The sequence below is a fragment of the Tachyglossus aculeatus genome, chromosome 3 (genome assembly GCF_015852505.1).
Source record: "Tachyglossus aculeatus isolate mTacAcu1 chromosome 3, mTacAcu1.pri, whole genome shotgun sequence".
Classification (NCBI taxonomy): domain Eukaryota; kingdom Metazoa; phylum Chordata; class Mammalia; order Monotremata; family Tachyglossidae; genus Tachyglossus; species Tachyglossus aculeatus.
Genome location: NC_052068.1, coordinates 2,326,849 through 2,343,095, shown reverse-complemented (window position 1 = coordinate 2,343,095; position 16,247 = coordinate 2,326,849). Strand labels below are relative to the sequence as shown.

At 46.5% G+C, this 16,247-nt stretch overlaps 1 protein-coding gene across 3 annotated transcripts in view; it reads right to left on the bottom strand.

Moving 5' to 3' along the window:
- DOCK1 (dedicator of cytokinesis 1) overlaps positions 1-16,247 on the bottom strand; it is a 552,732-nt gene that overhangs the window by 122,289 nt on the left and 414,196 nt on the right. For all 3 annotated transcript variants that reach the window (XM_038743481.1, XM_038743482.1, XM_038743483.1), the window contains exon 32: positions 14,642-14,700. In XM_038743481.1, coding sequence (XP_038599409.1) covers positions 14,642-14,700 — 59 coding nt within the window. The remainder of the gene's footprint in view (positions 1-14,641; positions 14,701-16,247) is intronic.

Sequence of the window (16,247 nt, the reverse complement as noted above, 5' to 3'; positions counted from 1 at the left end):
TACAAGCAAATCCAGTTGGACACAGTCCCTGTCCAACACAGGGCTCACATTCTTCATCCCCATTTTACAGATGAGGTAACTGAAGCACAAAGAAGTGAAGTGGCTTGCCCAAGGTCACGCAGCAGAAAAGTGGAGGAGGCGGATTAGAACCCAGGTCCTCTGACTTCCACTATGCTCTATCCACTACGCCACGCTACCCCCTTAGTACAATGTTCTACACAGAGTAAGCACTCAACAAATACCACTGATTGATTGATTGATTCATTCATTCATTCAATCATATTTATTGAGCGCTTACTGTGTGCAGAGCACTGGACTAAGCGCTTGGGAAGCACAAGTTTGCAACATATAGAGTGGAGAGAGGAAGAAGTTCACGAGATGAAAGCAGTGTGGCCTAGTGGAAAGAGCACGGTCCTGGAAGTCATAGGACCTGGGTTCTAATCCCGACTCCGCCATTTATCTGCTGTGTGACCTTGGGTTTGGGAGGGAAGATAGAGAAGCAGCATGGCTCAGTGGAAAGAGCCCGGGCTTTGGAGTCAGAGGTCATGGGTTCAAACCCCGGCTCTGCCAATTGTCAGCTGTGTGACTTTGGGCGAGTCACTTAACTTCTCTGGGCCTCGGTTACCTCATCTGTAAAATGGGGATTAAGACTGTGAGCCTCCCGTGGGACAACCTGATCACCTTGTAACCTCCCCAGGGCTTAGAACAGTGCTTTGCACATAGTAAGTGCTTAATAAATTCCATTATTATTATTATTATTATTTAACTCCTCTGTGCTTCAGGTGCCTCATCTGTAAAATGGGGATTAAGACTTGGAGCCCCACATGGGACAAAGACTGTGTTCAACCTGATTAGCTTGTATCTACCCCAGCACTTAGTACAGAGCCCGGCAAATAATAATAATAATAATAATAATAATAATAATAATAATGGCATTTATTAAGTGCTTACTATGTGCAAAGCACTGTTCTAAGCGCTGGGGAGGTTACAAGGTGATCAGGTTGTCCCATGGGGGGCTCACAGTCTTCATCTCCATTTTCCAGATGAGGTAACTGAGGCCCAGAGAAGTGAAGTGACTTGCCCAAAGTCACACAGCTGACAATTGGCGGAGCCGGGATTTGAACCCAGGACCTCTGACTCCAAAGCCCGACTCTTTTCCACTGAGCCACGCTGCTTGTTAAGCACATAGTGAGTGCTTAACAAATACCATGAAAAGAAAAGAAAAGATGAAATGGTCTCATCTCGGGGGGGTATTTCCTCCTTGGACCCCTGATTCAACGGTACAGATTAGCTGGCGTCTAAAATACCATACTCTCCTTCAGGCATCCAATTTAAAATATAATCAAATACCAGTATTTATTGAGTCCCTGCTGTGTGCAAAGCACCATACTGAGCACTTGGGATAGTACAATAAAGTCAGTAGACATGATCTCTGCCCTCAAAAAGCTTACACTCTACCGTTTGCAGAGCTCTATCCTAAACATCTGGGAGCATTCAACAGAGTTAGTAGAAATGATAATAATGATGATGACGAGGAGGAGGATAATAATAACAATAATGATAATAGTAATAATTATGGTATTTGTTAAGCAATTACTATATACCAAGCACTGTACTAAATACTGGGATAAATACAAGATAATCAGGTCCCATAAAGAGCTCACAGTAGGAGGAAGAATAGGTACTGAATCCCTATTTTGCATACGAGGGAACTGAGGCTCAGAGAAGTGAAGTGACTTGCCCAAGATCACACAGCAGACAAGTGGTGGAGCCGGGATTAGAACCCAGGTCCTCTGACTCCCAGTCCCAGGATCTTTCCACTAGGACACACTGGTCCCATAGTGAGGTACTGTTCTCTCCTAAGCATCTAGTACAGTGATGGGCACACAGAAAGTGCCCAATAAATACCATTGACTCGATCTGGGAGAAGAAAAATAAAGGGGGGGAGACTTCCAGGAATAGAAGGAAGGATTTCAGGAGAGTTTTGTTTGCTTGTTGAAGGCCTGCGATCCATCGGATATGAAGGGGGAGGGAAATCCATGCAGAAGGGAGGGCGGGCACAAGGGATCCGCGGTGGGACAGATTGGAAAAGGATCCATTAGCAGGTTGACTTCAGAGGAATGAAGTGTGTAAGCACTGAGGCAGGAAGAAAAGAGAGTGGAAAAGAAAGAGAGACAGGGAGAGGGAGATGGGGGAGAGAAAGGGGAAGAGGGAGAGGGAAAGAGAGAGAGAGAGGGACAGGGAGAGAGAGGAAGAGAGAGGGAAGAGGGACAGGGAGAGAGAAATGGAGAGGGAAGGGGAGAGAGGGAGAAAGAGAGAAGAGGGACAGGAAGCAAGGGCAAAGAGGAGGGGAAAAAGAGGGGCAGAGAGAGAGAGAGGAAGATGGAGGAGAGCGAGGAAGAAGGGGGGGAAAGAAGAGGGACAGGGAGAGAGGAAGAGGGAGGGAGACAGGGAGAGGAGAGAAAATCAATCAATCAATCAATCAATCAATCGTATTTATTGAGCGCTTACTGTGTGCAGAGCACTGTACTAAGTGCTTGGGAAGTACAAGTTGGCAACATATAGAGACAGTCCCTACCCAACAGTGGGCTCACAGTCTAAAAGGGGGAGACAGAGAACAAAACCAAACATACTAACAAAATAAAATAAATAGAATAGATATGTACAGGTAAAATAAATAAATAAACAGAGTAATAAATAAGTACAAACATATATACATATATACAGGTGCTGTGGGGAAGGGAAGGAGGTAAGATGGGGGGATGGAGAGGGCGACGAGGAATGGCACGAATGGAATGGACGAGGGGGAGAGGAAGGAAGGGGCTCAGTCTGGGAAGGCCTCCTGGAGGAGGTGAGCTCTCAGTAGGGCCTTGAAGGGAGGAAGAGAGCTACCTTGGCGGATGGGCAGAGGGAGGACATTCCAGGCCCGGGGGGATGACATGGGCCGGGGGTCGATGGCGGGACCATAGAAAGACAGAGAGGGACAGAGAGAAAGAGAAGAGGGACAGGGAGATAGAGGGAATGAAGAGGATGGGAGAAAGAGGAGGGACAGGGAGAGAGGAAGATGGACAGGGAGAGAGAGTAAGAAGGAGGGGAAAAAGAGAAGAGGGACAGGGAGAGAGGAAAATGGAGGGAGACAGAAGGAGAGAGATAAGGACAGGGATGGGGGCACAAAAGGAAGGAGAGAAGAAGGTAGAGAGAGAGGGGCACTACCATCCTTCCAGTCTCACAAGCCCGCAACCTTGGTGTCATCCTCGACTCCGCTCTCTCATTCACCCCTCACATCCAAGCCGTCACCAAAACCTGCCGGTCTCAGCTCCGCAACATTGCCAAGATCCGCCCTTTCCTCTCCATCCAAACCGCTACCCTGCTCATTCAAGCTCTCATCCTATCCCGTCTGGACTACTGCACCAGCCTTCTCTCTGATCTCCCATCCTCGTGTCTCTCTCCACTTCAATCCATACTTCATGCTGCTGCCCGGATTATCTTTGTCCAGAAACGCTCTGGACATATTACTCCCCTCCTCAAAAACCTCCAATGGCTACCGATCAATCTGCGCATCAGGCAGAAACTCCTCACCCTGGGCTTCAAGGCTGTCCATCACCTCGCCCCCTCCTACCTCACCTCCCTTCTCTCCTTCTACTGCCCAGCCCGCACCCTCCGCTCCTCCACCACTAATCTCCTCACTGTACCTCGTTCTCGCCTGTCCCGCCATCGACCCCCGGCCCACGTCCTCCCCCGGGCCTGGAATGCCCTCCCTCTGCCCATCCGCCAAGCTCGCTCTCTTCCTCCCTTCAAGGCCCTGCTGAGAGCTCACCTCCTCCAGGAGGCCTTCCCAGACTGAGCCCCTTCTTTCCTCTCCCCCTCGTCCCCCTCTCCACCCCCCCGTCTTACCTCCTTCCCTTCCCCACAGCACCTGTATATATGTATATATGGTTGTACATATTTATTACTCTATTTATTTATTTATTTATTTATTTTACTTGTACATTTCTATCCTACTTATTTTATTTTGTTGGTATGTTTGGTTCTGTTCTCTGTCTCCCCCTTTTAGACTGTGAGCCCACTGTTGGGTAGGGACTGTCTCTATGTGATGCCAATTTGTACATCCCAAGTGCTTAGTACAGTGCTCTGCACATAGTAAGCGCTCAATAAATACGATTGATTGATTGATTGATTGATTGACAGGGAGAGAGGAAGAGAGAATGAGAAAGGGAGAGAGATGAAGAGAAGGAAGAGTTGGCCTTGAAGCCAGTGATCAATATTTTCTGTTTGTTGTGGGGAGAAATGGCAGCCATGGGAGATTTTTGATGAGGGGAAGTACCATGGCCTAGTGGAAAAACCACAGGCCTGGGAGTCCTAATCAATCAATAGTACTTATTGAGCACTTATTGTCTGCATAGCACTGCATTATGCGCTGAGGAGAATCCAATATAATAGCATTCATAGACAAGTTTCCTGCCCATAATGAGCTTACAGTCTAGAGCAGGAGACAGACATTAATCAATCAATCAATCGTATTTATTGAGCACCTACTGTGTGCAGAGCACTGTACTAAGCGCTTGGGAAGTACAAGTTGGCAACATATAGAGACGGTCCCTACCCAACAGTGGGCTCACAGTCTAGAAGTATAATATATAATTTATTGATATGTACTTGTGCCGTGCTGTTGAGGGTAGGGCAGATAACAAATGCCCAAAGATCACAGACCTAGATGCAAATCCCACCTCTGCCAATTTCCTGCTGTGTGACCTCGGGCAAGTCTTTTCACTTCTCTGGGTCTCAGTTCCTTCGTTTTTAAAATGTGAATTAAATCCTCCTCCCTCCGATCAAGACTGTGAGCCCCATGAGAGACAGGGACTGTGTCTGACCTGATAAACTTGTGTCTACCTCAGAGCTTAAAATAGGGCTTGACACATAGTAATCATTTAATAAATGCCATTAGAAGAAAAGGGAAAGATGAGGGCAGAATGATGCTTTTAGAAAAATGATCTGGACAGCAGAGTCAAGTATGGACTGGAGAGGGGAGATACTAGAGGCAGGGAGGTCAGCAAAGAGGATGAGATAGTCCAGGATAATAATAATAATGATATTTGTTAAGCACTTACTATGTGCAAGGCACTGTTCTAAGCACTGGGGTAGACAAAAGATAATTGGGTTGGACACAGTCCCTGTCCCACATAGGGCTCACAGTCTAAATTCCCATTTTACAGGTGAGGGAACTGAGGTTCAGAGAAGTTAAGTGACTTTGTCCAAGGTCACACAGCAGACAAGTGGCGGAGCCAGAATTAAAACCTCTAGACTGTAAGCTCGTTGTGGGCAGGGAATGTGTCTGCTTATTGTTATATTGTACTCTCCCAAGCAAGTAATACAATGCTCTGCAAACAGTAAGCGCTCAATAAATGCGATTGAATGAATGAATAACAATAATGGTATTTGTTAAGCACTTCCCATGCGCCCAGCACTGTACTAAGCACTGGAATGAATGAACTACGTTAAGAGAAGCAGCATGGCTTAGTGGAACAAGTGTAGGTTTGGGAGTCAGAAGTCATGGGTTCTAAACCTGCCTCTGCCACTTGTCTGCTGTGTGACCTTGGGCAAGCCATTTAATTTCTCTGGGCCTCAGTTACCCCATCTGTAAAATAGGGATTAAGACTGTGAGCCCCACGTGGGACAACCTGATCACCTTGTATCTACCCCAGCGCTTAGAAAAGTGGTTGGCACATAGTAAGCGCTTAACAAATATTATTATTATTATTCTGACGCTCAGGCCCGTGCTCTATCCACATTCCATGGTGACAGTTGTTTGGACTAGTGTGGCGGCAGTTGGGATAGAGTGGAAGGGGATGGTTCTGGGAATCTGGTGAAGGAAAAACTGTCAGGGTTTGGTGACAGACTGAACACGCGGTTTGGGAGACAGGGGTCACGGCCGATCATCATCATCATCATCAATCGTATTTATTGAGCGCTTACTATGTGCAGAGCACTGTACTAAGCGCTTGGGAAGTACAAATAGGCAACATATAGAGACAGTCCCTACCCAACAGTGGGCTCACAGTCTAAAAGGGGGAGACAGAGAACAAAACCAAACATACTAACAAAATAAAATAAATAGAATATGGCCGATGCAGCGGCTGTGGCCTTCAGAGACAGGGAGAAGGGTGGTGTTGTCTACAGGGATAAGAAAGTTAGGTGGAGGAGGAGGAGGAATACAAGACGGTTCAAAAATGACTAACGCAGGGGAAAGTCAAGGAGGTGAACCTAGCAGATGGAGCCTGTTCAGTGAGACCTTATTCCCTTCACTTTTAAGGCTGGTAATTTTAGAAATCTAAAATTAGAGCGCGTTACTGGTTTCTACCCAGGAACACATCTGTGCCACTCCAAGGGTTAAGCGTGATTTCGCTGATCCTTGGGCAATGTCAGCTTGCACACAGTTTCCAGCAGCCTGACCCGCGCCTGGGGCCTCATGCCCGCTGCTCACTGCCCGTCCTCTGGGTCTGGGGATTTAGGCCTCCTCGGATGCCCTTCCCACAGCTGGCAGGGAGAGGGCAAAGGCTGCCTTGGGTGGGGACTGCCCTCCCCTACCCCCTCCTCTCAGCTCAGCCCTCCTCCCTCCCTATAATAATAATATTATCATTATAATAATAATAGTACTATTTGTTAAATGCCAACTAAGTGCCAGGCACTGTACTAAGCACTCAGGTAGATCCAAGCAAATCGGACTGGACACCGTCCCTGTCCTACGTGGGGCTCACAGTCTTGCTCCCCATTTTACAGATGAGGGAACTGAGGCCCAGAGAAGTGAAGTGACTTCCCCAAGGTCACACAGTCTGCACCACTCTTACTTGCTCCTTCATTCATCCTCCTTCCAGCCTCACAGCACATATTAGAGAAGCGGCGTGGCTCAATGGAAAGAGAGCAGGCTTGGGAGTCAGAAGTCATGGGTTCAAATCCCAGGTCTGCCAATTGTTAGCTGTGTGTCTTTGAGAAAGTCACTTAACTTCTCTGTGCCGTAGTTACCTCTCCTGTAAAATGGGGATTAAGACTGTGAGCCCCAGATGGGACAACCTGATCACCTTGTACCCTCCCCAGTGCTTAGAACAGTGCTTTGCACATAGTAAGTGCTTAGTAAATGCCATCAAAATTATTATCATATGTATAGGTGCACATATATATGTATATTATATATATATATATATATATATATATATATATATAATCTGAATAGAACTGTAATTTATTTATCTATCTATTTATATTACTGTCTATCCCCACCTCTAGACTGTGAGTTCATTGAGGGCAGGAATGTGTCTGTTTGTTGTTATACTATACTTTCCCAAGCACTTGCACAGTGCTTTGCACACAGTAAGCACTCAATAAATACGACTGAATAAATGAATGAATGAATGAATGAACACAGCAGACAAGTGGCAGAGCCAGGATTAGAACCCATGACCTCCTGATTCCCAGGCCCAGGTTCTGTGCACTAATAATAATAATAATAATAATAATAATGGCATTTATTAAGCACTTACTATGTGCCAAGCACTGTTCTAAGCACTGGAGAGGTTACAAGGTGATCAGGTTGTCCCAGGAGGGGCTCACAGTCTTAATCCCCATTTTACAGATGAGGTAACTGAGGCCCAGAGAAGTGAAGTGACGACTTGCCCAAAGTCCCACAGCTGACAATTGGCGGAGCCGGAATTTGAACCCATGACCTCTGACTCCAAAGCCTGTGCTCTTTCCACTGAGCCACGCTGCTTCTCTACGCTATGCTACTTCTCATGTTCCTTGCCACATTCACCCACTCCTTTCCAGCTCCCCTCTTCTCTCCGGGCACCGAGCGGGAGTGCGGGAGGCAGGAGAGGAAAGCTACGGAAGTGTGGCTCAGTGGAAAGAGCACAGGTAGCCCGAGGTTCTAGTTCTGGCTCCTCCACTTGTCTGCTGTGTGACCTTGGGCAAGTCACTTGATTTCCCTGAGCCTCAGTTTAAAGTACTTGTTCTCCTCGCTTAAACTGTGAGCTCCAGGAGGGACAGGGATTGTGTCTGACCTGATTTTCTTGTATCGATCCCAGTGCCAGGCAGAATACTTAGCACATAGCAGTCCCTTAATAAATACCACCAGTATTATTATTACAAGGATAGGAATGATGGGAAAACTTCACTGGAGCAGGATCACTGGCAAGTAGAGAAGCAGGGTGGCCAAGTGGATAGAGCCCAGGCCTGGCAATCAGAGAACTTGGATTTTAATCCTGGCTCTGCCAACTGCTTGTTGTGTGACCCTGGAAAGTCACTTCACCTCACTGTGCCCCCCTTTCCTCATCCGTAAAATGGGGATTAAATCCACCTCCCTCCTACTTAGACTGTGAGCCCCATGTAGGATGGGAACTGTGTCCAACCTGAAAAACTTGCATCTGCCCCAGAGGCTAGAACAGTGCTTGGCACATAGTAAATGCTTAACAAATACCATCATCATCATCATCATCATCAACAGTGGTTGACACAGAGTAAGTCTTTGTGGAATATAACAAACTCTGTTCTATCGTGCTCGCCCAAGTGCTTAGTATAGTGCTCTGCCCGCACTAAATGATAATAATGATGGTATTTGTAAAAAAATACAACTAGCTGATTTGCAAATGCCATTTTTTAAAGAGTACTGGAATGCTGGACATACCCATGCCTAGGCCTGAACAAATGTGGGTGGGGGCTTCCGAGGGCACAGCAGGGCAGGGCAGGGTGGGCAGGGAGGACCACACAGGCAGGGAGAACAGGGAAGGCCTGGCAGGGAGGACAGGGAGGGCTGGGAAAGGGAAGGGCGGACAGGGAGGACAGAGAGGGCAAGTCAGGTAGGTCAGGAAGGAAAAGGCAGGGTTGCTCAGGGAAAGAGGGCTCGCAGTCTTAATCCCCATTTTCTAGATGAGGTTAACTGAGGCTCAGAGAAGTGACCCGCAGGCTTCCAAGGGAAGCCACGTGGCCCAGTGGAAAGAGCGCAAGCTGGAAGTTAGAGGACCTGGGTTCTAATCCCAGCTCCGCCACCATCTGCTCTGTGACCTTGGGCAAGTCACTTTACTTCCCGTGCCTCAGTTATCTCATGCGTACAGTGGGGCTTAAATCCTCCCTCCAATTTAGTCTCTGAACCCCATGTGGGACAAGAACTGTGTCCAACCTGATTTTCTTGTATAATAAAAATAATAATAATAATGGCATTTGTTAAGCGCTTATTATGTGCGAAGTGCTGTTCTAAGCGCTGGGGGGATACAAGGTGATCAGGTTGTCCCATGTGGGGCTCACAGTCTTCATCCCCATTTTACAGATGAGGGAACTGAGGCTCAGAGAGGTTAAGTGACTTGCCCAAGGTCACACAGTATAGTATTATATAGCATATGTAGCTGCATAGTAGTAGTAGTATAGTATATACTACTGTATATAAGTATATATATGTATATATCTGTTTGTACGTATTTATTACTCTATTTATTTTACTTGTACATATTTATTCTATTTATTTTGTTAATATGTTTTGTTTTGTCATCTGTCTCCCCCTTCTAGACTGTGAGCCCGCTGTTGGGTAGGGACCGTCTCTATATGTTGCCAACTTGTACTTCCCAAGCGCTTAGTACAGTGCTCTGCACATAGTAAGCGCTCAATAAATACGATTGAATTGAATCGAAAAACAGCAGACACGTGGCAGAGTCAGGATTAGAACCCACGACCTCTGACTCCCAAACCCGGGCTGTTTCCACTGAGCCACGCTGCTTCTGCCCCAATACTTTGGGCAGTGCTTCACAGATAGTAAGTGCTTAACAAATACCATAAAAAAAGGACTCTTCCCGAAAGCTGCCTTGAGGGTCGGTGCCACTGTTTCTGACACGGCATGGATGTCGGATTCACCCGAGGATGACATCAGGAGCTTTGGTTTCCTTTTCTGTCTCTGGGAGATTTTGTGGTTTCGATTGAAAAGCACTAGCGATTGACTTTGTTGGGATGTGAAAAATAGCAAGGCAACGATATGTATATATATCCATATATATATATATATATATATATATATATATCCATATATATATGTACATTGTATATATATATATATCTATAGATATATATATATATATATATATATATCTATAGATATATATATATATATACACACATTCATTGGAAGCAGCATGGCTCAGTGGAAAGAGCCCGGGATTTGGAGTCAGAGGTCATGGGTTCAAATCCCGGCTCCGCCACCTGTCAGCTGGGTGACTCTGGGCAAGTCACTTCACTTCTCTGGGCCTCAGTTACCTCATCTGTAAAATGGGGATTAACTGTGAGCCCCCCGTGGGACAACCTGATCACACTGTAAACTCCCCAGTGCGTAGAACAGTGCTTTACACATAGTAAGCATTTAATAAATGCTATTATATATATATATATATATTTACATACATGTAATACATACATAATATACTCTGCACACCATAATACTCAATTAATACAACTGATGATGGTAACATGCATTTGTTAAGCTCTTACTATGTGCCACAGCACTGTACTAAACACTAGGTTAGATACAAGGTAATCAGGTTGGACACAGCCCTTGTCCCACACGGGGCTCACAGCCTTAATCCCCATTTGACAGATGAGGTTACTGAGGCACAGAGAAGTTAAGCGACTCGCCCAAAGTCACACAGCGGATAAGTGGCAGCAGAGCCAGGATTAGAACCCAGGCCCAGGCTCCATCTACTAGGCCACCCTGCTGGGTGCTGGATTTCTACCTGGGATGCAGGCGAAGGATTTTGGTTGCCTCGAAATCATTGACTGGGGGGGTCACGGGTGTCCCGAGGTGACCCTCGGGTACCGGCCATCTCAAGGTCAAAAGCTATCTCGTGACCGCCCGAGCCAGCAGGCGGAACTCGGAAGTGAGGGTGGGATACCGCCCCCGTAACCAAATCTGCTCGATTGACAGCACAAGCTGGGAATACGGAAGGTGTCCCTCACCCCCGTGCCAATCCAATTAGGATAGAGATTGGATAGACTGAGGCAGGAAGTTGGAATGGCCTAGGGGCACAGGCAATAAATACCTGTCGCCTCTGACCTTCGGGGTCAGAACACCAGGACACGCAGCAGCCCGCGTGTCTCTCCCTGCCCAGAAGGCCAGATGCCCGCTCCACAACCAGAACCGACACACTGAGGCGAGGGCCGCGGGACGGGTGAGTGTCTCGTGGGTGGGACCCGGGTACCCCGCTGCTGATGGGAATCATGAGTGGATTCCTCCCATGGAGGGAGAGCACATTGGGAGGGCTAGCCGCCCCCCACGTGCGCGGGGAATGGAATGAATTCTTCCCATGTGGGAAAGTAAGTGGATTCTTCCCGAGCGGGAAGTGCGCATGGGTGAGAGTTAGCCAACTCACCCACGAGCGTTTAACGGATGATTGTGTTCCTCCCGTGTAGGGAAGCGCTAATATTGCTAATTGATTATATTCCTCCCGAAAGGGAAGCTCAATCCATTGCGCCTAAACAATTACATAAATTCAATTCACCTCGCGGAATCAATTTTATATAAAACTTAGGCTTTCCGTCCCCGGCCTCTCTCTCTCTCTCGCCTCGCCGATCACCGAACGAACCCGTCCCCGGACGACAGGTGACAACGGGCTGATTTATCCTGTAGTTGGCCTGACGCTTAGAACACAGTATGTGCTCCCTTTATCCCTGACTTGTTTCCTTCAATCATCCCCCCTTCTCCCAGCCCCCAGGCACATAATAATAATAATAATAATAATAATAATAATAATAATAATAATAATAATAAAATGGTATTTGCTAAGCACTTACTAGGTACCATGCACTGTTCTAAGTGCTGGGGTAGATACAAGGTAATCAGGTCGTCCCACGTGGGGCTCACAGTCTTAATCCCCATTTTACAGATGAGGGAACTGAGGCAAAGAGGAGTTAAGTGACTGTGAGCCCCACGGGGGACAACCTGATAACCTTGTAACCTCACCAGCACTTAGAACAGTGCTTTGCACATAGTAAGCACTTAATAAAATGCCATTATTATTATTATTATTATTATTATTGCCCAAAGTCACACAGCTGACAAGTGACAGCCAGTATTAGAACCCAGGACCTCTGACTCCCAAGCCCGAGTTTTTTCCCTTAAGCCACACTGCTTCTCCGCTTATGTACATATCCGTCATTTATTTATTTCTATTCACGTCTGTCCCCCTATAGACTGTTTGGTCGCTGTGGGCAGGGAAAGTGTCCGTTTATTGTTCTATTATACTCTCCCAAGTGTTTAATACAGTGCTCTGCACGTATGAAGTGCTTGATAAATATGATTGTCTGTCTGACTCGATAAATACTATTAAACACAGAGACCCAGGCAGGGTTCAGGTCAGAGGGGCCGGGCCTGGTCGGGCCTTCCTGGGGGAGTCTATCAAGTGGCACAACTCTCTTTTTCACTGAATATATTCGGCTCTGCACATAGTAAGCGCTCAATAAATATGATTGATGATATATTCCACCGGCACCCATCGTGGTCTAAGGCCACGAGCTGGCCGGAATCAGCCCCGCTGAAAGGGCCCCCTGCTCCTCGATACCCGAGTTGGGGGGCCGCCTGCACAGTGACCCAGGCATGGAAAACACGACTGGAAATATTAGGAGTCGCTTCACTTCTCTGGGCCTCAGTTCCCTCATCTGTAGAATGGGGATGAAGACTGTGAGCCCCCTCTGGAACAACCTGATCACCTTGTAACCTCCCTAGTGCTTAGAACAGTGCTTTGCACATACTAAGCGCTTAATAAATACCATCCTTATAGTGCCTGGCACATAAGTGCTTAACAAGTACCATAATTATTTATTATTATTATTGTAACTTCCCCAGTGCTTGGAACAGTGCTTTGCATATTGTGAGCGCTTAATGGATGCCATTATTATTATTATATCTGTATATATGTATTACTCTAATCATTTATTTTACTTGTACATATCTATTCTATTTATTTTATTTTGTTAATATGTTTGGTTTTGTTCTCTGTCTCCCCCTTCTAGACTGTGAGCCCACTGTTGGGTAGGGACTGTCTCTATGTGTTGCCAACTTGTACTTCCCAAGCGCTCAGTACAGTGCTCTGCACACAGTAAGCGCTCAATAAATATGATTGATTGATATGATTGATTGAGATCAACCAATCAATTGAGCAATCAATCGCATCTGATGGATTGATCGGAGAGGCGCCTGACCACATCCGCGCCGGGCAGACGCAGAGCTTGCCGGGTGACCTTAGACAAGTCATTTGCCCTCTTTGGTCCCTCGGCTTCCTCGTCTGTAAAACGGAGGCGAGATGTGTGCTTTCCTTCATGTCAGACTGTGAGCGCTGGGAGGGTCAGGGACTGACCGTGTTACCATCCGGGTGCCATTCATTCATTCAATCGTATTTATTGAGTGCTTACTGTGTGCAGAGCACTGTACTAAGTGCTTGGGAAGTACAAGTTGGCAACATATAGAGACAGTCCCTACCCAACGATGGGCTCACAGCCCCCTCCTCCCCCTCCCCATCCCCCCCGCCTTGCCTCCTTCCCCTCCCCACAGCACCTGTATATATGTTTGTACATATTTACTACTCTATCTATTTTATTTGTACATTTTTATTCTATTTATTTTATTTTGTTAATATGTTTTGTTTTGTTCTCTGTCTCCCCTTTCTAGACTGTGAGCCCACTGTTGGGTGGGGACCGTCTCTAGATGTTGCCAACTTGTACTTCCCAAGCGCTTAGTACAGTGCTCTGCACACAGTAAGCACTCAATAAATACGATTGAATGAATGAATGAATGACTCTATTTTACTTGTACATATTTACTATTCTATTTATTTTGTTAATGATGTGCATTATAGCTATAATTCTATTTGTTCAGATGATTTTGACACCTGTCTACATGTTTTGTTTTGTTGTCTGTCTCCTCTTTCTAGACTGTGAGCCCACCGTTGGGTAGGGACCGTCTCTATATGTTGCCAACTTGTACTTCCCAAGCGCTTAGTACAGTGCTCTGCACACAGTAAGTGCTCAATAAATACGATTGAATGAATGAATGAATAGAAGGGGGAGACAGACAACAAAACAAAACATGTGGACAGGTGTCAAGTCGTCAGAACAAACAGAATTAAAGCTAAATGCACAGCATCAACAAAATAAATATGATAGTAAATATGTACAAGTAAAATAGAGTAATAGATCTGTATAAACATATATACAAGTGCTGTGGGGACGGGAAGGAGGTAGGGCGTCCTTTTTGTAAGTCCCGCCGCTGCCTCCCAAGCAGCGTGGCTCGGTGGAAAGAGCCCGGGCTTTGGCATCAGGAGATCAGAGGTTCAAATCCCAGCTTCACCACTTGTCAGCTGTGTGACTTTGGGCAAGTCACTTCACTTCTCTGGGCCTCAGTTCCGTCATCTGGAAAATGGGGATTAAGACTGTCCCCGTGGGCCAACCTGATCTCCTTGTAACCTCCCCAGCGCTTAGAACAGTGCTTTGCACATAGTAAGCGCTTAACAAATGCCATTATTATTATTATTATCATTATTATTATTATTATTATTATCCCCATCCCTACCAGCCTCGCCCTCGACGCTTCAGTGCGGCCAGAGGCTGCTAGACTACTCACCCAGGTTGTACCACATGTCCCGGATCTCAAAGCCAATCTGCCTCCGCATATCGCCGTATCTGCAAACGCATCAAACACAGCAAGGTCAGGCGACTTTGAAGAGTGTCGGACAGCGGGGGCTGTACCCTTTCTAGACGACTCTGCTCACAGTAAGCGCTCAATAAATATGACTGACTGAGACTGTGAGCCCACTGTTGGGTAGGGACTTTCTCTATATGTTGCCAGTTTGTACTTCCCAAGCGCTTAGTACAGTGCTCTGCACATAGTAAGCACTCAATAAATACGATTGATGATGATGATTGCGTGAGATGATGGGAGCCAGATACATCTCCCTCAACCGAGTTCCCTGGGAGATGGAGCTGGAGGTGGGGAGTCTGACCACGTCCCTTCGTTTATTCATTCATTCAATCGTATTTATTGAGCGCTTACTGTGTGCAGAGCACTGTACTAAGCGCTTGGGAAGTACAAGTTGGCGACATATAGAGACGGTGCCTGCCCAACAATGGGCTCACAGTCTAGAAGGGGGAGACAGACAACAAAACAAAACATTTATTCATTCAGTCATACTTATTGAGCGCTTAGTTTGTGCACAGCACTGTACTAAGGGCTTGGGAGAGTATAATAATAATGTTGGTATTTGTTAAGCACTTACTATGTGCAAAGCACTGTTCTAAGCGCTGGGGTGAACACAAGGAGATGAGGTTGTCCCATATGGGGCTCACAGTCTTAATCCCCGTTTTACAGATGAGGGAACTGAGGCACAGAGAAGTGAAGTGACTTGCCCAAGGTCACACAGCAGACATGTGGGGGAGGCGGGATTCGAACCCATGACCTCTGACTCCCAAACCCACGCTCTTTCCACTGAGCCACGCTGCTTCTCTAGTATGACAATAAATAGACACATCCTATGCCAGCCCCAGGGAGGCGGGGACATGGGGCTGGAGGCAAGAGAGGTTTTTTGGTTTTTTTAATGGTATTTGTTAAGTGCTTACTATGTGCCAAGCACTGTGCTAATTCCTGGGGTAGATACAAGCTAATCAGGTTGGACACAGTCCCTGTCCCACGTGGGACTCACAGCCTTAAATCCCCATTTTACAGATGAGGTAACTGAGGCACAGAGAAGTTAAGTAGCTTGCTCAGGGTCACTCAGCAGACAAGTGGCGGAACCAGGATTAGAACTCGTGTCCTCTGACTCCCAAGCCTAAGCTCTTTCCACTAAGTCACACTGTGTGTGCAAAGCATTGTACTAAGTGCTTGGGAAAGAACAATATAACACCAAACAGGCACATTCCTGCCCATACAAGTTTGCAGTCTAAAGGGGGAAGGCAGACATTAATAAAAATAAGTAAATAGATAATAAATAAATAAATAGATGGACAGGGAACATATTTATTTGCTAATTCTCTTGTTTTGTACTCTCCCAGTTGCTTAGTACAGTGCTCTGCACATAGCAAGTGCTCAATAAATATGATTGAATTGGACTCTCCCAAGTGCTTAGTACAGTGCCCTGTAGAGTGCTCTAGAGAAGCAGCGTGGCTCAGTGGAAAAAGCAGGGGCTTTGGAGTCAGAGATCATGGGTTCAAATCCTGTCTCCGCCAATTGTCAG